Here is a 26,313-nt window from a genome sequence, read left to right on the forward strand (position 1 = left end):
GACAGTGAAAACAATTAATCAGTGGAATGGCTTATCTTCAGAAGTTGTGGGAGTTCCATCATTGAAGGTTTTGTCCAGAATGGCATAGGACCGTGATGGTGAACCTATGGCACATGTGCTGGAAGTGGCACATAGAGCCATCTCTCCAGGCACATTAGCTGTCACCTATTGCTCTTCTGGGTTCCAGTGTGCCAGCCAGCTGGTCTTCATGCACATAGAAATGCCGGAAATGGGAAAAGTGGCTCCCCAGTTCTCATGCACATGCCAGAAAGATGATCTTCTGGTTTCCGGCGCATGCATGTACTCCGGCCAGCTGGTCTTTGTGTGTGCATGTACACCAGAAACCAGAACATAATCTTCCCAGTGTGCATGCACACCCAGAGACTGTTCTTCCAGTTTCCGGCACACGCGTGTGTGCCCCAGTGGTGGGTTCCAGATCCCGGTGCAACCAGTACAGTGCAATGGGGCTGGGCGTCCACCACATGCATGTGCGCAGCATGCACGCACATGTGCCCAGCATGCACATGCGTACTTACCACCTGTGACACTCCGCGATGCTCCAGCTGCTTGGCGGAGCATCGTGCAGGCGCCGTACACTCTGTGTGCGTGCGCAGAAACCCCGAAAACCTCATATACTGCTAAGGAGTGTGGGCGGGCGGGTGGGCCCTCCTGAGCACCGTACTGGAATGGTACCTGGTGCTCCTGGCAGGCATCAGTATGCCCGTACTGGGGTGTACCGGTTGTAACCCACCACTGGCATGCCCGCCCCTGTTTTGGCACTTGGTGCCAAAAAGGTTCTGTAACACTGGCATAGGGCCCCCTGCTCGAGCAGGGGGTTGGACTAGAAGACCCCCAAGATCCCTTCTCTGTATTCTGTATTCTATTCCAAATCTAGATTCTTGGCCTATCCTTGAATATGCTATGCTGCCTCTAAGCAGACGACAGCTGTCTGTGGGCAGGGGGCGTCCTTTTGTAAGATCTGAAAGTTTTGGACTTTCAATCTCTCCCTGGAGAGGCAGTTCTAAAATATCAAAGAGAGATATTGCATTACTTGCAGACTTAACTTTCTTGTAATATATTGGTCAACTTTCAGCTGTTTCGGGGGTCTAGATGTAGCCTGCCTTTCCCTGCCCCCTCCACCCCGTGTTGACAGCATTCCTTTTCTCCAATCTGATCACTCAGTGTGGCAGAAGGTTCAGGCAAGCGGTGTGGAGTTTTAAAAATTAAGATTTTAGCATAGTAAAAAAAGAAGTAAAATAGAAGAGTATAAAATGAAATGAAATAAAATGTAAGAAGATAAATAGAAGCAATCTCTCTGAGAGGCGTTTCCTTGTCACCACCTGTCAGGATCCCAAAACCAAGAAAGGCACACCGAAGCAGTTTCTTTTCTGTTCCTCACCTAGACAGAAATCTCCAAATTAAAGCAACTACTGTATTTTTCGGAGTATAAGACACACCTTTTTCCCCTAAAAAAGAGGCCGAATATTCGGGTGCGTCTTATACACTGAATACAGCACTTTTTTTGCCTCCTGAAACCCCGGCCATGCATAGCCTTTAGGGAGGCTCCTGGGCCTGGGGAGGGCAGAAATGAGTGAAAATGGGTTGTGCTGCTTATAAGCATTGGTACCTTCTTTTAAGAAGCCAGGTTGTGCCACAGTTAGCCAGCTGGGGTTGTTGTTACACCAGTCAAATAGCTGGGATACCGGTGCGGATGGGCGAGTGAGTGTGTGGTGATCAGTCTCTCTCTCTCAACAAGCTGGGAGGGAATTGAGCACTTCCTCTCTCAGGTTTCCAAGCTTGTAAATGTTTATGTCCCTGTGGGAAAGGAGATGAGCTGAGTGTTGCCTTGGGAAAGGATGGGGAGGAGGGCACTTCAGTCAGCTTTTCCAGAGCAGTTTTTTTCTTAGCACAGAGAGCAATTTTAACCCCTTTTCCTCACACTGACATATATAGTACAGATCCTGAAGAAATCAGTTTCTGGTTAATTTTATTTTCTTAGCTCCTCTCAGGCAAGGGATTACTGTTTCTTGACGGGTGGGAAGAAACCCAGTTTAACTATAGCTGTGAGATAAAGGTTCCCCTCGCACATATGTGCTAGTCGTTCCTGACTCTAGGGGGCGATGCTCATCTCTGTTTCAAAGCCGAAGAGCCAGTGCTGTCCGAAAACATCTCCGTGCGCCTTCGGTGTTTAGTCATGCCGGCCATATGACAGTACTGTGGGAATTAGTATGGTACGAGGGGATGGTATGAGGGGAAAAACTGTCTTTGTGTCTTGATTTGATTTGATTTGTTTATTATTTATAGGCCGCCCTTTTCCCTGAGGGGACTCAGGGCGGCTTACAATTTGTGGGTCTAGTTGTTTTGGCCCTGTAGCAGCATCTTGCGGGGAGGAATGGAAACAGTTTCTGTCCAGGATGTGAGGGGTCTGTAGCAGAGTTGGGTTCCTACCAGTTCAGACTGGTTTGGCTGAGTAGGTAGTAACTCGACCGACCACGCCCCTGAAATGGTTCTATCAGCGGCACCATAGGCACCGCCATTTTTTGCTTCTGTGCAAGAGCATTTTTTACCTACTGCACATGTGCCCATAGCGCACATCCAGTGAGCGCAAAGAGCGTGCGTGCCCAAAGCGCATCCCTTAGCGAACCGGCAGTAGAAGAAGCAGGAACCTACCCCTGGTCTGTAGATATTTTCTCAGCCCTCCTTCTGACCTGTGCAATATACAGGTCCTCAATAGAAGGCAGGCTGTTTGCAACTGCTGACTGCAGCCCCAACTATCCATTGTTGGGTTAAATTAGAATAAAAATCATTCATATTTTGATGAAGCAAAGGTAAAGCAGGAAGCAATGCCTGGATAAGTTACAAGGTAACAAGACGGCTGACAATCAACTGCCAAGACCTCAAGCCATAGTAAGTAGTCCATCTTAGTTTGATCCCTGCGTAGAGCTTGGAAATTCTCACCCAAGTTACTTTTGGGTATTCAAGAGAAGAGCATGGAACATGGCCTGGAGCTTTTGCATCCCCAATGAATGCAAAAACTTGTGGAAGGAGGCAAGGACCATATGTCGCTTTAAAAACTTTAAAACTTTTAATTATTTTAAAACTTACTTATGTGGCTAAACCAACTTGTAAGTGCTACAAGAGTAGAGTTAACCTTGTTCTAGCCAAGGCATTAGCCTATTGCTGGGATATGTATGTGCTAAATAAAGCACAGGCAATCTTCGGCATATGACCATAAAGGAGACAGCCTGATTTTAGTACCTTGTTTTGCAGCAGTTGTAAAGTCTCTGTGGTGGTCATTAGGCAAACTGCAGTTGTTAAGTGAACCAGTGATTAGCTATGGGTGCAGTTTTGACTGAGACATTTTTGCCGAACACTGGAAGTGTGGGTTTTTGGCAAAACGATTGTGAAATGTGATCATGTGACTCTGGGATGCTACAAATAGCTGTAGCCGAAGAGCCAGCGCTGTCTGAAGATGTCTCTGTGGTCATGTGGCCGGCATAACTAAATGCCGAAGATGCATAGAACGCTGTTACCTTCCTACCAAAGGTGTTTCCTATTTTTTCTACTTGCATTTTTACGTGCTTTCGAATTGCTAGGTTGGCAGAAGCTGGGACAAGTAACAGGAGCTCACTCAGTTACGTGGTGCTAAGGATTCAAACTGCTGAACTGCCAGCCTTCTGATTGACAAGTTCAGCGTCTTAGCCACTGAGCCACTGTGTCCCTCTTACAAAAGTAGAGAATTGTAATTACTTGTTTTGTCCCGTGACTCTTTGTCTGGAAGTGCTAGAAGTTGTGGAAGAGATCGGGGATCTTCTGGTTGAGGTGACTGATTCTACTTCCCTTGGAAGGAGCTTTTACCCAGATGCAGAAAGGAGAGGAAGCCAATGTCAGATTTTAAGGAGGGATCACCAAAATGACAATGATGAATAAAAATCAGACCCTGATTAAAATCAGGTAAATCTGCCAAAGGACCATATATGCTTGTTTTGGCGGTCATCTCCCCTTTTCTATCTGAAGCCAGATGGGTCATTTCTACTCCAGGGAGCCAGCTGGTCAAATTCTTTTTCTGAAAATAATTCTTTTTCTCTTTGAGCGAACGGTTTCGTTCTTCTCTAAGCAAAAACCCAACTACTTTCTTTCCATCTATATGCAGAAGCCCAATGTTATATTTAGCTGTACATAGACAAAGGAATAGAAGAATATTGAAATGTTAAAAAGGGAAGGTTGGAACTGACATTTCGCAGTATGTGTGTGGTGGTTGGTCTCTTTTAAAATCTAAAGAAAGAAATGCACTAATTTAATATTCTGGCAAATTAAAGTTGGTCAGACACCCCGCCCCCCCAGTGTATTATGTCACACTGTGGGCAATTTATATCACCATTCACAGTCAACCTGAAAAGAACAGTGCAGCGTCCAATAGTATACAGAAGAAAATTAGGACTCTGCACATTTCAAAAACAATTTGAAAGATGTGTTTCAGATCTCCTAACTATAACACCTCTCTGCTTTTCATTAAAAAAGCTTCTTTCTGCCCCCCTCCCCTCCCTCAAAGATCTTCCAAGGGATCCTGGAAAAAGATGCTGCTGTTTTAGAAGTCATGTAAATGAGTCGGCTGATTAAAACAGTGGCATCTTTTTCTGAGAAAACAGAGGCATTGTGCTTCAATGTATGCAGTGTGCACAGTATTACTTGTTAATCACTTCTGAACTGCATACAGGTAGTGCTCGCTTAATGCCTGTCTTGTTTAGCGACTGATGATGAAAAAGTAACTTCGCAACCAATCATTGCATCTACCACAATCTTCCAAAATTCCACATATAAAATCACAGTCTAAAATAGTTTCAAATACAACTGAATTCTACATCAGATTTATTTTCTAAGTACAAAGTTATACCAGACACTGAAGCATATTCCCCCAGTTTGGTTAGCTATTCTTCTTCCATGGAGGGAATCAAAGTTGTTTTCTAATAAAAAGCATATAAAATCCATGTAGTCATTAATATATACAATGCCAATTCAGTATATTTTAAAGAAATATATGATTTCATGAAATGTAATAAAAATATCTCAGGATGGAATGGGAGTACATCTTTCTGAATTGTTCCATTCTACGGTGGATTGTTTTCTAGTGTTGTTGAGCTTTACAACATTGCCATCACATATGGAAAAAGCATCCAATCTGTTAAGTATATTTCCAGCATTTCACTGTTGGATAATTTCATGATGCCATGAAATGATAACAAAAAGTAGAATATTTATAGTAACTCCCCCTTGCCCACTCATCCAACTCTGAAAAGCTTTCCAGATTTTCTTTGTGCAGTGAAGTAGTAATATTGGGAAAAAGCATTTTGGTTTAACATTTTAAATCAGTTTGTTGCCTCTTTAGGTTAGACCATAACAGAGCCAATCAATGCACAATGATTATATTTCTATTTTCATGATATTGTAAGCTGCTATATGAGACAATGCTAGGCCCTAGCATTGCCTCGGACAGCGAGATGGGTGGTAAATTTAAGCTTCCTATTTGGAGTTTTCTTAAATAAACTTCTAGTTTAGCTGTAATAAGGATATCCTTCTTTAAAGGACTGCTTGCCAGAAAGTCACAGAATAGGTTGAATATGCATATTTCTTAATATAAAAGTATAAAAAACTATAATATTGAGCTTAGTTTGGTTGAATACAAGCAATTTTCATGGCAGTGATGGAGAACGGTTTTGCCTTTGACTACTCCAGAATGTTTTACTGACTTCTCTGTGTATAGTAGTCCTCCACTTACGATTATAATCGGAACCAGAATTTCTGTTGCTAAACAAGGTGGTTGTCAAGTGAGCTGTGCCCAACTTTACAATTTGTTTGGCCACAGTTGTTAAGCAAATTACTGCAGGAGCTAAGTAAATCACATGTGTGGAAAGTTAGCATCCACCCCACTCCTAGAAGAATAAAATATTTTGAGAAATATTTAAAAAGGCAGGATAAAATATTTCCCCTCAAAGAGAAATAAAAATCTTAAGAGAGACAGAAACTCAGCTCCCTGCCCCCAAGCAGATACTAAACTAAGGCCAGCTTTTCGAAATCCAGATTTGGTAATCCATTACTCTGTACAGCAAGGTCTGAATAAAGGTAGGGTTAGCCCTCAGCCACAATAGGAATTGCCCAACAAGCCCTTTCGTTGCAGCACCTTCCAAACTTCAACCAAACTTAGCTCAGACAACCTACAGAGCCACCTAGGACCCCTACAACAGCCAATAGAATACACATTCTTGCACAGGAACAGGTAGTTCAAGTGCAAAGCCCAAGAGAAGGTATAAATATCCCCCTTTCTCAACTCCATGTGGTCAGCTGCACCAGAACCACCCATGTGGTTCTGCTTCATCATTAAACCATCTTTCCAATCAGCCTCCATGTTTCCATTATCTTTCACCCGGCTTGGCCCCTGAAGGCTCTGGAGGGCTAAAACCGCCCTATGAGCAAACCGGAAGTCTGTTTCCAAACCTCCAGTTTGCCCATAGGGCCAGGGTTTTTTTTGCACTCTGGAAGCTTCAGGGAAGCCTCTGGGGGGAGGGCTCTGAGGGCCTCCGGAGGCAGGGGGGAGGCTGTTTTTGCCCTTCCCATGCTCCTATAAGGCCCCTGGAGTCTGGAGAGGGCGAAAAATGGCCTAAAAAAAAAGCTGGTCAGCTGGCCAGAGTGTGCATGCACACTGGCCAGCTGACAGGACAACGCCTTGTGTGCCCTGACAAATGGCTCCGTGTGCCACCTGTGGCACACGCGCCATAGGTTCACCATCCCAGGCCTAGTAGCTTCCAGGGAAGTAAAATGTTGTTTAGGAAGGGTTTGTACCTCAGTGAACATCTGTGGATTTGTTCTAGGGGAAAACCTTGGGAGTCATAGAAGCAGCACATCTGCTAAGCAGATGAGCTGCCCCAAACCACAGAGGGGTTTTGTGAAGGAAGCAATGGCACACCTGGGGATAAAAGGGCTCACGCCTAGATGTCTATCTTTTGCCACCCTGGCAAAAACCAGCAGGTTCAGTGGAAACCCAATGCCGGCTGCAGCAGAAACCTGAGTCATTTGCTCCAGAGTAGAACCTCTGACAAGGACAGGACGTTGTTTTAGCAAAACAGAGATGCAAAAAGGCCAGGTCTCTGGAGATGAATTTGGGGGCTGCTGAGAAGAGATTGATCTTCCTGTCTCTCAGAGGGGTATCCTTTCAACTGTTTTCCTGCAAATTGGGGGGTGGGGGTGGGATACTCATAGAAATGGCAATGCTTGTCATCATTGATAATGGATGCCTGGGCAGAAAGGAATCAGAAGTTGCAGATTCTATAATTTTTGGACGCACTTCCTTAGTTCCTGGTGTCTGAGGCTTTCTATTAAGGCATCAGAAGATGGCGAAGGGAAATGGGAACTTTCTCCGGGACTCCGCTGGGCAGTTTTCCGTTCTAAAAGATGGTTTAGACCAAGGACAAAGCAGCTGAGAAGAGAAGGCCAGATTGCTGTCTGGGGAAACCTCATTTGACTACAAGCCAACATTTTAAAAAAGAACTCCCAAGTAGAAAACCAGCCGAGTAGGCAAATGGTGGATTAAATCTTTTCTTGAACTGCTTGTTTTTCTACTGGTGAGAGGCCATGTTTTCATATCATTCAGTCAGGGAGCTTATTACATAGGCTTCAAATGAGATAGTTATGGTTAATGCAGCCCTATCCCTAGTGTGATTTATTTTTAAATTCATTTTTAATTAAATTAATTGGGATACTGACTTTTCCTTGATTTATCGGTTATATCCAGCATTTTTGGGGAACAGTCTTACTATATCAGGGGTGTCCAAACTTGGGAACTTTAAGACTTGTGGACTTCAACTCCCAGAATTCCCCAGCCTTAAAGTCTTAAAGTTCCCAGGTTTGGACACCCCTGCACTATAGGATTGTAAAGTTATTTTATGTATAGTTGCCCTCAGTTCTCCGCCTTCTCTTTCTTTTCTGTATGGAAGATTTCTGATTCATACATGATACTTTGAAGGATTATTTTGCCATATTTATCCAAATCTATGAAAAGACCTAGGAATTGCTGTACTCTAAAATTAACCCTAAACTAGATCAATGCTAACTTTAGTTGGGGTAGGAGTATTTGACTGTTTCTATTTTTGAGCCTTACTGTAAATTATGAACTGAGAAAATGGATTAATTCAGGAACTGGATTGAGTGCACAATGTGAACAGACTCAACATTTAATAGAGGGAGTGGGATTGCTGGCCCCTTCAGGTGGAGAGGCCAGCCCATAATGCTGTAGCTCTTCGCCATCTGTTTTCTTTCAAACATGAGCCATTTTCTGAGTTTCTAATAAATTGCCATTTCCTGAATTCAGCGGTATGTCATTCATTCGTATCAACGGGAACTGCAATTTTTTTTGTAAAACATTTTATAAGCTTGTCGTGTGTAAAAGGAAAAAAAGAGAATATCCTACCTTCTTCTTAAAAGTTTTATTTTCTTGAAAATCTCCAGCAATGGAGCATCCACAAGTCCAGGGAGCAAATTATTCCATTGCTTAGTAGTTCTTATTGTCAAACAAGTGAGCCATTTTGCAGTGGGCATTTACTTATTGGGATCTTGTATTGTGAGTTAACACTAAACACATTAGGGGCATTTTTTCCATAGTAAATTGATTCAAATTCATTCATACTATCAACCCTGAAGCAAATCTGGCTGAGGCCATCTTTGAGGCTTCAGGGTTGCCACAAGGAGGAAGAGGAGACAGGGCGGGGAAAATAGATAGCTGGGGTTTTGTAATCAAAACAAAAAGTTTCCCTGTGGTAACCAAGGACATTCCAACAGGTGGCCAAGGAGAGGAGGAGAGGAGTAACCAAGCAACCAGCCAGCACCTCTATTGGACAATATGACTGATGACTTGGTGGGGAAGGGGAAACGTTTACTTTTATTTAGGTGAAAACCGCAGGAACTTTCAGAGTTGGTTTTCACCAGTTGTGCCAATATGATTCATCCAATAAATTGATCTTTGAGGAATCTACCTGCCTTGGAGTTCTGCTTTCTACGGGTGCATTACTTGGAACACTGACACATTCATTCATTCATTCATTCATTCATTCATTCATTCATTCATTCATTCATTCATTCATTCATTCATTCATTCATCTTTCAACAAGTAGATCTGTTGGTTGGTGTGTATGACAAGTCCTTTCCATTGCAAGCTATTTTACTCTAATGAGACAAGATCCATCTGTCCCCCACCTTTCCTTTTTTCCTTTTCTCCTCCTTTTCCTAGTTTCCTTCCAAGATGTTGCTTTGTCGGTACTGCCACCTAGTGTCCTCTTTTAGTTTATAGATTTTAAAATTGATTTTACATATTGATTGTTTACCCTGGGACAAAAGCTGTTTAAGAGACGTTGGAAAATTATATATCAGGTTCAGCAACTTTTTTTCAACAGCAGGCAGCCCAGACTACAAACAGGGCATCATTCCTATGACTTTTTATTGGTTTTCATGTCTGTAGCAACTGGTCCATATTAAACAACAACAACAACAACAACAACAACAACAACAAACTGTCTACGTAGCTGGAAGGACTGTACCTAATAGGAAAGTTGGTGGCTTCCTACCAGCAGTCTTGGAATCTAAATGGATCCATTGCAAATGCAAGATGAGTCAGCTCATGCTTAGAAATGCTTGCAAAAGGATGAAAAAGATAATGTATATAGTACGGAGACTACCCCAGTAGAGATTTTGCAAGCTCTTTAATTTCTTCCAGTCTGAAAGGTTCGGGTACTGTAGGTTGCTCAGTAGTTTCATAAACCAGCGGTCATCAACTGATGGGCCGTGAGAAAATTTTGGTGGTCCGCAGAAAAATTATTTGCATTTTTTATATTGCACTAAATCAGGGGTCCTCAAATCATGGCTCCTGTGCCGGATACATGCCATGAACACTTGTGTTGCTGCAGAGAGTCTCCCCCTTTGGGGTCTTTATGTACGGGTCAGAAGTGGGCAGAAATTCCGACTTGGGGTCTGCTTGAGTCTGCGGGTACGGGGCTTTGGGCGAAGGCTGGAAGGAAGCACCACTGGTAGCAAAGAGCTGGAGGACCTTGTTCCAGTGGGACTGTATCATGGTCTGGAGCTGGCTGACCATCTCGGCCCGCTGAGCCTCCAGGGGCCAGTACCTGGCCTTGCACTCCAGCAGGTCTTCCTTCTGTTGGGAAACCCTATGCTCGCAGTCCTCAGTGAGGTGTTTGTACTGAGCCTCCTTCTCGGTCAGATCCAATTTGAACTGAGCCAGCTGTTTTGCCAACTCTTTCTTGTGGTGGCTGCTTAGTTCCAACAACTGCTTCCTGTTGGGGCCCTATGGAGCCCGAGCGGGTAGTCGAAGAGTGGCTGGGAGGGGAAGGGTGAGGAGAGGCTGGAGACGTGCCCCTTGATGTGAGTGACATCAAGTTGGCCACGCCCACCCAGTCACATGACCACCTTGGCACGCCCACCCAGCCAGTCATTAGGCAGATCATATTAATGGTCCATGGGATTTAAAATTATGAATTTAGTGGTCCCTGAGGTCCAAAAGGCTGGGGATCCCTGAAATTGACAGATTAAAGGAAGGCAGGATTTGACTCCTTACTGGGATTTGAACCTGGGTATGGCTAGCTGATGAGAGCTAAATAGCTTGAAATAGATCTATACTAGTCTCCCTTTATTTATTTATCAGCACAAATACAACAAAATGTAACAAAAAGATAACATCTGCCTGGATGGTCTCTTGTGACGAGCCGAAGGACAGAGAATGGAAGTAGTCATCTTCCTCCCATATTTGGACATACCGGGGGTTGTAAAAAAATAAAAAATAAAAAAAATAAAAATAAAAAATCTAATATATATATATATATATATATATATATATATATATATATAGATAGATAGATAGATAGATAGATAGATAGATAGATAGATAGATAGATAGGTATAGGTATAGGTATAGGTATAGGTATAGGTATAGGTATAGGTATAGGTATAGGTATAGGTATAGGTATAGGTATAGGTATAGGTATAGGTATAGGTATAGGTATAGATATAGATATAGATATAGATATAGATATAGATATAGGTGTGTGTGTGTGTTGTATTTGTGCTGATAAATAAATAAAGGGAGACTAGTATAGATCTATTTCAAGCTATTTAGCTCTCATCAGCTAGCCATACCCTTACTGGGATTAGAACCTGGGTATGGCTAGCTGATGAGAGCTAAATAGTTTGAAATAGATCTATACTAGTCTCCTTTATTTATTTATCAGCACAAATACAACACAAATGTAACAAAGGCAACAGTAAAAATATTGGGTTTCTGTCTGGATGGTCTCTTGTGACGAGCCGATGGACAGAGAATGGAAGCAGTAAGCTTCCTCCCATATTTGGGCATACCAGGGGTTGTAACACTTAATACATATACATACATACATACATACATACATACATACATACATACATGCTATTGCTATTGCTATTGCTATTGCTATTGCTATTGCTATTGCTATTGCTATTGCTATTGCTATTGCTATTGCTATTGCTATTGCTATTGCTATTGCTATTGCTATTGCTATTGTATTTGCAGCCTTGAATTGTACAAAATAAAGTCAGGATATAAATCTAATAAATAAAAGTGCATTTCACCACAATTGTGTAAAAATGTTATGGGCCTTTCAAATTCAGAACGACTTGACATCTAAAACAGAACAGGATGGATGTCATAGCAGCTGAAGCTTTACATATATATGTGGCACTAACAAGCAAAGAGTAGCTCAAAAGCAAGCGGAAAGGATTGTAAATGTTGGCACTGAATACTGAGATGACAGAGTAAACTGGAAAGGTTTTCTCCATAGTTTTTGGCACATTAGGAGCTTTGACAGTAGAATTCTCCAAAGAGCTCAGAAATCATATTTATCCTCAAAATATTCAGGTTGAATAAAACATAGTGTTGTTTGGAATTCTTAAAGCACCCAAACACCTAAACACGGATATGATAAGAGAACAGAGACGCATCTCAGAGATGGGACACATTGCTTTGTTTCCCCCTTAAGGAGCCATGGTGGTACAGTGGTTAGAATGCATATTGCAGACTGACTCTGCCCACTGCCAGAGGTTCGATTCTGATGGGCTCAAGGTTGACTCAGGCTTCCATCCTTCTGAGGTCAGTAAAATGAGGACCCAGATTGTTGGAGAGCAATAGGCTGACTTTGTAAACTTCTTAGACAGGGTTATATAAGCACTATGAAGTGGTATATAAATCTAAGTGCTAAATCTAAGGGCGAACTGGTGCGAACCGGCTGAATACCACCTCTGGAGTGGCCATCAGAACTTCAAAACCAAGTTGTGAGAGCTTTGGTCTAACTTGACAATTGCTAAATCACTGGTTGAGGACTATCTGTAGTTCCATCCAAAAATCTTCACAGAGGAGATATAATATGTGTTCTGAACTCACAAGCCTCAGTGCAATTCTGTGGCAGATTTGTAAGGAAATTTGCTTTTCCCCATGCCTACTTTGGGCACAGTTAAGCAACCGAAGACTTCTGAACAACAGTTACTAGAATCCTTGTTCATTGGCCTCTTTTGTTTGGTGCTAATGGGAACCGTAGTCCAACTCATCTACCACCCTGTGGTCTAATCCGTGTTCTCCAGCAAGTTAAATTGAGTTAAAACATTTCTCATTGATTTCTCATTATTGTTTCCAGGCCAGCTTGATTTATAGACCCCTCTTTAAATGTTATAAGGATCATCCATCTGCTTCTTTTATGAAACCAATCATCTATTTATTTGCATTCAACATAGGAATGTGTACTGTTTTTGAAATGTTATTGTGTTAATAAATCACTATAATTTTCCCCCCAGGGGTTAAAAAAAATTGAAAAGCTAAGCACAAACAGTACATTGCAGTAATTAAAATAAAATTAAAACATGATCAATATGAGTTGCTCAATTTACTTTAACGATATGCTGTAACAGACTCAAATGTTTTTCTTTTTCCTAGAATGTATGAATTGCACAAAGCTCACAGATATGACTGAAAGGCTGACTATCTTGGAAGCCAAAGTAAGTAAATTATTCGGGAAACCATTTGGATGGCTGAGAATTCTCCTTGCCTTTGGCCTTCATCTACCTGACTTCAGCTGTTCTAAAATATCCCATCCTATATTTCTGGGGCATCTCCCCAGAGCCTCATTTGAAAGACTTCAACCATTCCCCGTTAATGTATGAATAGAAAAATGCTCAGAATCATAGAACTGGTCAAGATTTCAGAAGGCGTCTAGTTCAGTCCACTGCTTAATGTAGGATCTGAGAAAACATTTTAATCAAATCCAGTGTCTATCTCAGGGGTGTCAAACTCAATTTCATTGAGGGCCGCATCAGAGTTGAGTTTGACCTCGGGGGGGGGGGTGGGGTCAGGGGGAAGCATGGCCAGGCTGGGCATGGCCAGCTCAACGTCACTCATGTCAAGGGCCTTCTGACGGCCTGTGCGCTTGCAGCCCTCCCGAGCTCCGTTTTCACTGGCAGAGGTACTGCAGGTCCTTCACTGTTTCTAGGGTAGCCTTGTGGGCCAGATCTAAGCACCCCGTCCTGAGTTTGACACCCCTGGTCTATCTGAAGATGACCACTGAGCGAAAGGAATAGGGCACTTTATCATTGAAGATGTGGATTGAATGGCATTGATTCTTTAGTGCCTCTTGGCCTACTGATCTCAAATTGGCAGTTGGGTATAGATAGTATTAAGGATTGATTGTCCATCCTCTTTTTATCTGTCAGGTCCCTAATTTGAGGACACTTCCTGTTTCTCTGCTTCCAAAATACAGTGTCAGACAGTGTTAGTTATATTCCTTTTAGAATCTTTGGCCTGCCACACTTTCTCTCTCTTTCTTTACTATGCTGTTTCATTAGTGGCAATTGGGAGGGGGGAGTAGTAAGGAGTAGAATTGTGGAATGTGTTGTTGTCATTCCTTTCTAGAAATCAAGGTCATCTTTTGTCTCCGCATCTCTGCATCTGACCGGAACTAGATGGGTGGAAATGCCATCGTGGCTGAAGAAGATTGGACCATGTGATGGATTTATGGGTATGGTGGGGATAAGATCATGAACTTTCAACTGGGTGGAATCCCAGGAAGCTTTTAAATTTGGGATTCCACAGTTTGTGTCAACATGTCTGTCTTATTAAATTGGAACTTTTAGGATAGCTCTGCCTTGGACTCTGATTTAATTCTGCATGATATTTGGAACGCTGACATACAGATGCATAGTATATGTGTTCATTGTTTCTCCTTCTGGTAAAATATTGTTAGCTAGGTGCTAGCTGTCAATTCATAAAGTTGCCATGGTGAGGAAAGGGTGGGAACGCATTCCACACGTACCTTCGGCTAAAGTCGGATCTCAGATTACTACAGCAGGCTTGTGAGGGGTGCACCTCATTGGAGAATGTGATTTATGACACAGACTGAGGGGAGGAAAGGAACAGGGGTAAAGCTCAGCTATAATTCAAATGAGGCTTAGATCTGACTGCAATAGGGTATTGGCAAAATGGTGCTCCTAATAAATGACTGATTTTCTTTTGAAACTTGGCTCGAGGTTCATAAATCAATTAGGGCCTCTTTCGGAAACCTGACATTAACTTTGTCTATTCCCATAACCTACTTCCTATTATATCCTGCTTCACTAACAATAGTTCAGTAACCTGAACTCTTGAGAGTTCTCTCAAGAATGTTCACACATGTGCATAGAACTTTTTAATCTCCAACATTCATGAATCAATCTCTTACCAGCAAGAAATTTCCTCCTAATATCTCATTTGAATCTACTACCATGAAGTTTCAACCCATCAGTACTGGTCTTGTATGATGCTGGCTTCCTTTCTTAAAATCATAACACTGCATGTTATCAAGATTACTGTGGGCTGGGCAGAAGGAAACCAGGATTTATTTGTACCACAAGCTACAGGCCTTTTTCACAGAGGGGGAGATGAATGTATATATAGCCCTAGATTTTGGCAGAGGTGGGAAAAACAACATTTTTAAGGAAACAGATGGAATCTGAAAAGCCGAAAAGCAACATTTTCTTCACATCTGCCATTAACTAAAATCCATTCAACAAAGACCTGAGAAATAGGCCTTTATCTTCAAGTTGACAAGGAATTCCTGAATTCTCAGTCACAAGTTTGCGGATAGGTATTCCTAGGAAGCATCTGGGTTCACAGTCCATTCCCACGAACTTGTTCACAACCAATTTGCTCTATTAAGCTGCTTTCTTTATTTCTCCCCAATTAGTATCCAGATGCTGCTAGGTTGATTGTCCCCATCCAAACATGGAAGGATTTTTTTTAAAATGTTAGGTTGGTTAATGCAACTTTCATGTTATTCTCTTCTTCATGGACAACTCTTGTCCTCACCTTTTTAGGTGTTGTCCTCAACATTTCCTGCCTAGTATTATCCCTTTGATTCTTTATGGCACAGTAAGCAGTGTTAATAGCTTTCCCTGCTACACAACATTTCCCATTAAAGCTACGGTAGATGCTAGAGGCAGTGGCTAACTGGCTGAGGATAGGTTGATTGAGAATTTTCTTTTATATGAGATTTCCTAAACCCATGATGGAGAACCTATGGCACGTGGGCCAGAGGTGGCATGCAGAGCCCTCTCTGTGGGCACACGTGCCATCGCCAGCTGTTCTTCTGGTCTCCGGCACGTATGTCTGCTAGTCTTTGCCAGAGTGCTGGAAAATGGCCCCAAAACCAGCCAAAAACCACTTTTCTGGGCCTTTTTCCGGGCCATTTTTAGGCTGTTTTGGAGGCATTTTGGGGACATTTTTGGCCTGGAAAATGGCTTGTAAATGGCATGTAAAACAGTCTGAAAACAGGCATGTGTGTGCCAGCCAGCTGGTCTTTGGGTTTCCAGTGCTCCAGCGCATGCACACACATGTGCATGCACACGTGTTCCAGTTTGGGCACTCAGTGCTGAAAAGGTTCGCCATCACTGTCCTAGACCAATTCAGTTGAGCTGATCCCACCACATAATGTGGGCACTGTCCCAGGTGAGAAGTCACCAAAAGAGACAAGGTTGTTACTGCCTTAGGCCAGGAGATTCGGTCTTTCCCAGTTTCAACTTCAGGGAAGTGGAAGAACTAGGAGGAATATATTATGTGCATAGATTTTTAAGATTTGCTTTTTTCCTCCAATTCCTGCAACCATTCTTCGTGGGTCTTAGCCTCAGTCTAGCACAGTGTTGGCGAACTTTTTTGACACTGAGTGCCTAAACCGGAATACGCATGCATGCAGATGCATAGGCATGCACCAGAGTGCCAGAAACCCGAAAACCAGCTGGCCAGTGTGCATGTGTGCACCAGCCGGCTGATTTTTGGGTTTCTGCCATGTGCATGTATGTTGGCCAGCTGGTCTTTGCACACACCAGAAGACTGGAAACCTGAAGACCAGCTGGCTGGTGCGTGCATGCCTGTTTTTTGCCCTGTTTTTTTGCCTGTTTTCCAGGCCATTTCCAGGGCTGTTTTCTAGGCTGTTTTCTGGCTATTTTTTGGGTCAAAACCAGCCCAAAAATGTCCTGAAAATGGTCTCCAAAAGGCTCAAAAGCGGCCTGGAAAATGGTGCCTGTTAAGACCAGATGGCCGGCATGCATATCCACATCAGAAACCAGATAAGCAGCTGGTGACAGCACACGTGCCCATGGAGCGGGCTCTCATGCTACCTCTGGCACGCATGCCATAGGTTCACCATCACGAGTCTAGCCCCTTAATCATCTGTTGTTGTTCTCTTCTTTTGGGTTATTGTGGATCTTTGTTTCCAAGGCCACCAGCACTTGACCAACCACGAAGCCTTGCATGTACATGGCTGCCTATAAAACTATAAGTATTAGATTTCACAATATATAATCTGTCCAGGACCATACACACACACACACACACACATACACACACAACACACAACACACAACACACACTATATTGATAAAAGTATTCGCTCACCCATCCAAATAATCAGAATCAGGTGTTCCAATCACTTCCCTGGCCACAGGTGTATAAAATCAAGTACCTAGGCATGCAGACTGTTTTTACAAACATTGGTGAAAGAATGGGTCGCTCTCAGGAGCTCAGTGAATTCCAGTGTGGAACTGAGAGGATGCCACCTGTGGAACAAATCTAGTCGTGAAATTTCCTCGCTCCTAAATATTCCACAGTCAACTGTCAGCTGTTTTATAAGAACGTGGAAGTGTTTGGGAACAACAGCAACTCAGCCATGAAGTGGTAGGACATGTAAACATATCCAACGTCAGTGTGTGACCTCACAAATGCGCTTCTAGAAGAATGGTCAAAAATTCCCATAAACACACTCCTAAACCTTGTGGACAGCCTTCCCGGAAGAGTTGAAGCTGTTATAGCTGCAAAGGGTGGACCAACGTCATGTTGAACCCTATGGATTAGGAATGGGATGTCACTTGCAGTAAGTTCATATGCGAGTAAAGGCAGCTGAGCAAATACTTTTGGCAATATAGTGTATATTTGCCAGGTTCTCTGGAGCCTAGGTTTCTTGGTTTTTGCTTTGTCCTATCTGCCAACACCTTTTAGCAAACTCCATGGTGGATTATGAACAGCCTGTTGGAAATCTAAGATTTGGATCGCTCCTTGAAAACTTGCAGTCATCTGATCTGATCTGATATCCTGCATCCCAGTGGAGGGCATAAGCTATGGTGTTCTGGATGGGAGGACATAAGATTACACAAATGCTAGTTATGATTGATTCCGTGTGTGATAGCTGAAGTACCACATAGTTTTTGCATGATCACTATTTTTCGTAATATAATTATCTTTCTCTGCCAGGCTCCAAATTAGAACTTTTTCCCCATATCATTAAAAGGCTTGTGCTTATTTGTTTAAAGGAAAATAGAGTTTTTGTTCCGCACATTTAATTTAAACACATTTTTCTTAATAACTGTTAACAGCTTTATGAGATGAAATGCAGTCTTATCCACATCTAATCTGAAATAAGTCCCAGTGAATTAAATCATGCTTTCTCATAGATAAATGTGCCTACAAATTCAGAGTTAATTTAATAAGGAGTCTGGAGGCTAAGCCCCATAATGAATGGTTGAGGGAGCCAGATATATCTAGTCTATAGAAGAGAAGGACTGGGGAATATGATAAGTGTCATTCAGTACTTGAGAGGCTGTCACAAAGAAGAGGGCATTGACTTATTCTCTAAGGCACTGGAGGGCAGGACAAGAAGTAATGGGTGAAATCTTGTTAAAGAAACCTAGAAGTAAGGAGAAAGTTTCTAACAGTGAGAACAATTAATCAATGGAGTAACTTGTCTCTAAGAGTTGCAGTTGCTCCATCACTGGAAGTTCTCAAAAATAGACTGGACAGCCTTTGACTGGAATGGTTATAACATCTCCTGCCTTGATTAGGGAGAAGACCTCTGTGGTCCCTATGTTTCTATGCTCTGTGTTCTAGAAACTACCAAACAAAGATAGTAAGTTGTATATAAAATATTTGCGGCTGCCTAAGCTGTGGTTAGGTGTGGTGGATCAGTGGCTAAGACGCTGAGCTTGTGGATCAGAAAGGTCAGCAGTTCGACGGTTCAAATCCCTAGCGCCGCATAACGGAGCGAGCTCCCGTTACTTGTCCCAGCTTCTGCCATCCTAGCAGTTCGAAAGCATGTAAAAATGCAAGTATAAAAATAGGAGCCACCTTTGGTAAGAAGGTAACAGTATTCCATGCACCTTCGGCGTTTAGTCATGCTGGCCACATGACCATGGAGATGTCTTCAGGCAGTGCTGGCTCTTTGGCTTTGAAACGGAGATGAGCACCGCTCCCTAGTGTCAGGAATGACTAGCACATATGTGCGAGGGGAACCTTTACCTTTACCTTTAAGCTATGGTAAATTCTTGGAGTACATTGGCACTCCCAAAGTTCCTACCACTTCCATTCCCTTGATCACTTCCTTCCTTCCTCCATTGCAGTCATCTGCAAGGTATGCCAAGAACCTACTGGATCTATCATTTGCTGCAGGGTGTGATTTCCAATGATGTCAGGGTAGTTGAAATCCTCCATTTTCACAATAGTGTTTCCTGGATATCTTGGTCATCCAGTATGCAAAAATCTCACCTGTATTTTCTGCTTGGTTGAGTTGCCTATAGTACAGTATGTCGTGTGTGTGTGTGTGTGTGTGTGTGTGTGTGTGTCTGTCTGTCTGTCTGTCTGTCTTAATATTTACTCAGGCACTTTCAGCATGATTTTCCTCCCTGTTATGTTGTTGTTTTTATTAAATTTATCTGCTGCAAACTTCCAGTGTCTTATGAATTTCTGTATAGTTGTGTCTTGATATATAATGAGACTTCTCTCCTTTTGTCGAATGTCAGATCTGTTTCCTCTGAACAAATTACATCTTTCTTGCACAGTATTCCAATCATGAGATCCATCCCAGCAAGTGTCTGTCATACTTTCAATGTCATATTAACTCTCCTCTACTAGGACTTTTAAGTTTGCTTGTTTGCTCACCATACAGGCATTTGAGCACTTTAATAATGCCCTTTTAAAAATTTCCCTGCTGTATCTCCTAGTGTAGGTAAGATACAATATACTGACTTCAGATTTGTGTTTTAAATGTGGTTCTAGGAAATACTCCCTTGCCCTCCAGATGACTTCAACAATACGTTTTCCAAAAAAATATTCTTCTTAGTTTTTGCAAGACACAGCCCATCTGTCTAGAAGCTCTTCCTATAGGTCAGTGGTTGGTTGTAAATATTTTTACTACTGGTTTGGGCTCACTCTTGCACACACTCTCTCTCGCAATGCTTCTCCGCATGCCGCCGCTACTACTGGTTTGGCCGACCCGGGAGCAGGCCACCACTTCTATAGGTACTAAAGAGTGTGTTCCAAGAATCCAAAGTTTTCTCAAGGACACAATCCCTTGAGCCAATGGTTCAGAATCCTATTCCAGAGAAATTCCAGCTTCTCCAGTCCTCAAGGACTGATTAGGAGCTGTTCGCGGTCCTGATTTTCATTTAAACACCCTGTCCTATTGAAAAAGACTTAGTATGATTGTCTCCATGTCACTTTCATGTATACAATGTCGGGGTTCCAAATAGCATCCAACATTAAATCAGAGTCCAAGTCAAAGTATTGCTCAAAGTTCCAATTTATTAAGAGAATCATGTTGGCACATCTGGGAAAACCCAAATCTGAGCTTCCTGGGTTTTCCCCACACAGTTGAGAGTTCATGATCTTGCCCCACACCCACAAGTCCATCACATGGTCCAATCTCCCACTGCCATGCTAGCAGTTCCACCCATCCAGTTCCGGTCAGGTGCAGAGGTGTAGAGACAAAAGCATGACCCTGGATTCTAAAAAGGAATTTTATTTTGACAACATCCCATTCTACTCCTTACTATTCCCCCTCCCAATTCCACACTAATGAAACAGCATAGTAGAATAGAATATTAGTGTGGCAGGCCAAAGATCCCAAAAGGAACTGGCTTCAGGCCTGACAATACAATTTGTTTTGACTATTATGCTTTCCATCCAGATCCTTTTGCTTGAGGCTGCAGAACGAGTTTCACCTTCAGACAATGATCTTCCGATGACAAGAACTACAGCCACTTGGTATGATGACGTCGTGCCTGATGCTATTCCACTAGCTAATCCAGGAACAGCCCTGAGGAAACCAATGGGACCTGTTGGTGAGCACATTGCCTCGTGTTCTCATCCTGGGCATTTGATTTTCATAAAAATGGGAAATGCCATGTATTTCTTTTATAGGCCAATTCTGTCTTTTTTTCTGCATTGAACTTGTGGTTCATTATTCCAAGTAAATAACATTAAGCATGAGCTCAGGCTAAGAAATGTAATCATGAGTTAAAGCATCATTTGCTATTAGAAGCATCTTATTTATTTAAGAAGTAAGTAAGTAAGTAAGTAACCAGCCATTTGTAAAAAAAAAAAGGTATATCTAGACTTTATCTAAGAAAAGTGGAAATCCTGTTGAACTTCCATAAAGAGGGAAGTTTCTGGGCTATGCAGTTAGCTCTGCAAATAAACTGTTTCCAATATTTTCTAATCCACAATGTCTAGAGACATGGCTTTCCACAACTGCGGCCACTTTTATCAGAAAGCAGCATCACACAGATTTTGGACTTCTGCATAACATCATGAGCATGACATTGTTATGATGTCATCATAAAAGACATGAGGTTTGTGTTATGGGAGTATGATGTTGCTTTTAGCCAAATGACAAATGTTACTCCCCTTCTTTTACCAACTTCCCTTGGTCGAAATAGTAATGGATAGGTTGCAAGGGTAGGACCATAACTTCCCTCTCCCTCCCTCCCCCCTCCCCCCTCCCTCCCTCCCTCTCTCTCTCTCTCTCTCTCTCTCTCACACACACACACACACACACACATAGACCACACAGATAAACTTAGAAAAAGAGTGATGAAAGACTGAGGAAGTCTTTCTTTAAAGCTTTCCTTTCACCAGTAATAATGATGTTAGTGGTAATTTCTCATGATATATACGCAATAGCTGTCTCTTTCCATCCTTTGGTAGAATAAGAATTGCCTGATTGACAGGGAAGGAGTGGAAAAGGGAAAAGAAGGGGTAAAACTATTTGAGTGAAAAATGGTTCTTGGGGAGAAATGCTCCAGGGAAGGCAGTACAGAAATAAAAGAGTAAAAGAGCAGGTGTCTTCTGTGAGAAAGAATCAGGGCTGGGCTGCTACGGGTTCGCCCGGGTTTGGGAGAACCTGTAGCTAATGTTATGGCCGGTTCGGAGAACCTCCAAATCCCATCCCTGGCTGGCCCTGCCCATCCTGCTCTGCCCTGCCCCTTCCACCCCACCCCGGCCCTTCCAGGAGTCTCCACGCAGCCCGTTTTGGATGCAAGATAAGTGCAGGGCCCATGTGGATGCTCAGGGAGGGGGGAAAACAGGCCTCCCGGAAGTTCTGGAACGCTGGCAACGGGCCCGTTTCTGACCTCTGGAAGACCTCGGGAGCCCCGGGGAAGCAGTTTTCACCCTCCCAAAGGCTCGAGTAGGCCACACCCCAGTAGTGGGATTCAAATATTTTTACTACTGGTTCTGTGGGCGTGGCTTGGTGGGCATGGCAGGGGAAGGATACTATAAAATCTCCATTCCCTCCCCACTCCAGGGAAAGGATATTGCAAAATCCCCATTCCCTCCCGATCAGCTGGGACTTGGGAGGCAGAGAATAGATGGGGATGGGGCCAGTCAGAGGTGGTATTTACTGGTTCTCTGAACTACTCAAAAGTTCTGCCACCAGTTCTCCAGAACTGGTCAGAACCTGCTGAATGCCACTCTGCCACACCCACAATGGCCACACGCACCCAGCAATTGGGCAGAGAACCAGTTGCTGAGGTTTTTGAAGCCCAACCTGGAAATGATTCAAGGAAGGTGGCTACATGTGGAAAGAGGGCAAGAGAAATGGGATTTCAGGATGGAGATAACAAAGGGAAAAGTGAACAAGGAAGGAAAGTTAAATTTTCTCACTGCAAAATGTTTCTTGTTCAAAGTATTATAATTGTTTAATCTTGCAAATCTTATTTTTAAATGCAACTTTTTAAAAAAAAATATAGCAAAGCATTAATTAATGGCATACAGGCATTCCTTTAGTTTTGCTATGCCTGAGATCATCGACTATTATTGTATATAATGAATATCTATTATATCCGTGGAGAAACAGACTGTGTGGGATTTTTTGGCTTCCCTTCTTCTTCTTCACAGAACGAATGTAATTCAGAACAGGCATCTATTAATTCATCTCATATCTTAACTTCCTAACAATAATCATATTATCTATGCTTTTTCAATGCATTTGAAAGACACTGGGTTTGAGAAATAATTACATGCAGTTGCTCAATGTACTTAACCCTAGTAATGGAATTTATCCATTTTATGGGTTCTCACCATACGTTGAACTATAAACTGGCTGGGTTCACACTATGCTTAACTCGCCATCCACCAAACTCTTAAATAAAAAAATCACCTCAATAAAAGTTAGTTGCTGTGCAAATGGAGCCACAAAAGTGTTGAGTAAGCATGTTTTTTGCACACACAGCTATGAGCAAGGTCCGATTTACTTTTTGCTCTGGGAATCACAGAATTTGAAGTGGCTTTAAGGATCGTGTAATCCAGCCCTGTCCAATCCAATCCAGGAATCCATTTACTATAGCACCCCTGACTGAGTCATTCAGATTCAGTTTAAGCACCTCCAGTGAAGGAAGAGTAATTCCAATGGTTGGGTCTTGTCAGGGTTCCAAGTAATGCCCCCAACGGAAGAAGACTCAGAGTCTTGAGGTTCCTCAAAGTTCCATTTTATTAGAGACGCCATATTGGCACACCTGGGAAAACCCGAATCTGAAAACTTCCAGGGTTTCCCCACCCAAGTGAAAGTCTAAACCCTGCCCAGCACCCACATGTCCGTCACATGGCCCAATCAGGCACTGTCCCAAGTGGAGATGCCTCCCAGTCACACTACTCCAGGTGCAGGGCAGGATGACCTTGACTCTCTGAGAAAAGAATGTTATTTTGACTATATCTACCCCACTCCATGTAACCCCCCCCCCTCTCAGTTTCCCACAGCATTAAATGTGGTAGGCCTGAAGGCCCAATGCAAAAAAGTGGCTTCCAGGTCTTACAGGCTCATTTTTAATAATATTCCTTACCTTTAGGATTTCCCCCCCCCCCAAAAAAATGTCCAACCAACATGTATTTTTTAAATATAATTTAAACCTTTTATGCCCTGTCTTCGGGAAGGACTCTGAAAAAGTCTGTCTCATCTTCTACCTATCAGCCCTTCAAATACTTGAACACAGCCATCTTGACTTTCTCCACTCTCTGGGCCAAAGATACCCAATTTTTTTCAAGCTTTTCCTCTTTTCTCACATTATCTCTCAGACTCAAATATGTTTTGGGCCTGCTGTAATTATCTGAGGGTGGTGGGAGAAAGAGACTTGTCTTAGACTTGATCTGGGTCATGTTAAAAATAGTTGCAGGCAGGTCTCGTGCTGAATATGTAAAATGTTTGTTTTGTGACAGAAATTTCAAGGAGACCCCTGCTGCAGCTGAATTTTTTGGCAGTGCTCATCAATTAAGAACACAGCTTGTGAATCAATTAGGAAGGTGTCAATTATTATTCTTGCTACATTATGAACGGTTTCCTATTAATGAATATTTTATGGCTAGACTGCTTAATTAGGCAAATCGTATTTACAATTTGCTTCACATTCAACTTTTTTGATTGTAATAAAGATACATGCAGACATATAACTAGAGTATTTGTAAACATAGCAATAGCACTTGGACTTATACACTGCTTCACAGTGCTTTACAGCCCTCTCTAAGCGGTTTACAGAGTCAGCATATTGCCCCCAATAATCTGGATCCTCGTTTTACAGACTTTGGAAGGATACACGTTGAGCCAACCTTGAGCCAGTGAGGATCGAACTGCTGGCAGTCAGCAGAATTAGCCTGCAGTGCTGTATTCTAACTAGTGTGCCCAAAGGAAAAAAAATACGTTACTGACTCCTGTTGTTTGATACTGCAGCTTATCCTTTGAGCCAAAATGTTTATGCTTGTATTTTCAGGGCTTCCGGGACCAACTGGGAGACCAGGACCACAAGGACCAAAGGGGGAAAAGGGAGAGATTGGTGAAAAAGGACCTGCTGGACCACCAGGTGAATGGAGTGAGGAGAGAAGCAGCTATATATATTGCGAGGACAATATGGAGCCTGAGTTGGCAAATTCCATGAAGATACTTGGAGTTGGGCTACATGTTACATGGCAATTCTGCAGCTTCCAGATGAACTATATTCCCATAGTCCCCGTCAGTACAGTGATTTAGATCAGGGGTCTCCAACCTTGGCAAATTTAAGACTTGTTGACTGCAACACTTAGAATTCCGCAGCCAGCAAAACTTGCTTGAAGTCCACAAGTCTTAAAGTTGCCAAGGTTGGAGACCCCTGATTTAGATTACAAGAAGGGACTTCTGGGACCTGGAGCTCAGCACACTCAAACACAAATCTTCAGCCTTGATGGCTGAATTGAGTTTTCTTCTTGGCTGTCCTTCCTAATCCCAAGGCTTCACTGTTATTAAAGCAGTTTGTTTCCAAAACTTAAAAATAGGTCTCTCTCTAATTTATTCCATTTGAGAATTTTCACGTGATTTGTCATAGGTCCTCATTTTATTAATGAACATCACATGCGTCATCAAGGGCAACAATTCCTCATTAGTAATAGTATGCTATATTTATATTTTTAGAAGAGTTTTGCCCTTAAAATCTGCATGGCGTGTGTTTGTGTCTGTGTGTGTGTGTGTGGGAGAACCATTGATCGTTTTTAACATTACTTCGAATCATATTTCTAATCTTTTGGGATGTAAGCAATTCTATTATATGTGAAAGATTCCCCTGATTTTTAGACTATGTTGCCTGGCCTAGGAAGGTGGAAGTTGTAACTGGAGTACACTACGTTGTAGAAAAATGGTGCCACGTAAATAAACATTCTAACTCATCAATTGACTTGTTCCCAGATATGCGACCGCATAAGGATGCCTAGAAATTGGACATAAAACATTTCCCCAAATTTGAGAGGTATCGCTTGGCATCTTCTTACCTGGTATAGTCAAGTTGTTTACACTTCACAGTCTAAACAACTGGAATATAGAAAGAAATTCATGCGTAACCTCATATCCAGTTTTTGCAATTCCAGAGACCAGGGCTTCGAGATCTTAGCTGATCCAGGGGTTTTATCTGAATAGTTCAGAACCAGTCATTACATTTTATCCCCTTAGGATGGAGTGCTTCTCTACTTTGGTGAGCAAAGAAGGGTGAAGGGGTAGTGGGACAGGACAATCTCACTAAGGGTTTTTGACCCTATCATCTCAGAAGCTGCAGGGTATTGGCATGAAACAGGATGTGCCTCTACCATCTAGAGCAGTGTTTTTCAACCTTTTTTGTGCAAAGGCACACTTTTTTCATGAAAAAAATCACGAGGCACACCACCATTAGAAAATGTTAAAAAAATTTAACTCTGTGCCTATATTGACTATATATAAAGTAATTTTCCCACGGCACACCTTACACTATGTCACGGCACACTAGTGTGCCGCGGCACAGTGGTTGAAAAACACTGATCTAGAGCCCTAACCAGGAGAAGTGTAATGAGCTGTGAGAATAACCTTGAGTAATAAGAGGAAAAGCTGCAATCAAGACAACTGTCGGATAATGTTCTGACCTAGGCGTCCCTATAAAGCACGAGGCAGAGTC

At 42.5% G+C, this 26,313-nt stretch overlaps 1 protein-coding gene across 1 annotated transcript in view; it reads left to right on the top strand.

The window, feature by feature from the left end:
- Nucleotides 1–26,313, top strand: part of COL26A1 (collagen type XXVI alpha 1 chain) — a 218,746-nt gene that overhangs the window by 154,078 nt on the left and 38,355 nt on the right. The window contains exons 4-6 of the mRNA XM_032216118.1: nt 13,016–13,077; nt 20,562–20,715; nt 24,634–24,723. Coding sequence (XP_032072009.1) covers nt 13,016–13,077; nt 20,562–20,715; nt 24,634–24,723 — 306 coding nt within the window. The remainder of the gene's footprint in view (nt 1–13,015; nt 13,078–20,561; nt 20,716–24,633; nt 24,724–26,313) is intronic.

This window comes from Thamnophis elegans, chromosome 4 (assembly GCF_009769535.1).
Source record: "Thamnophis elegans isolate rThaEle1 chromosome 4, rThaEle1.pri, whole genome shotgun sequence".
Lineage (NCBI taxonomy): Eukaryota > Metazoa > Chordata > Lepidosauria > Squamata > Colubridae > Thamnophis > Thamnophis elegans.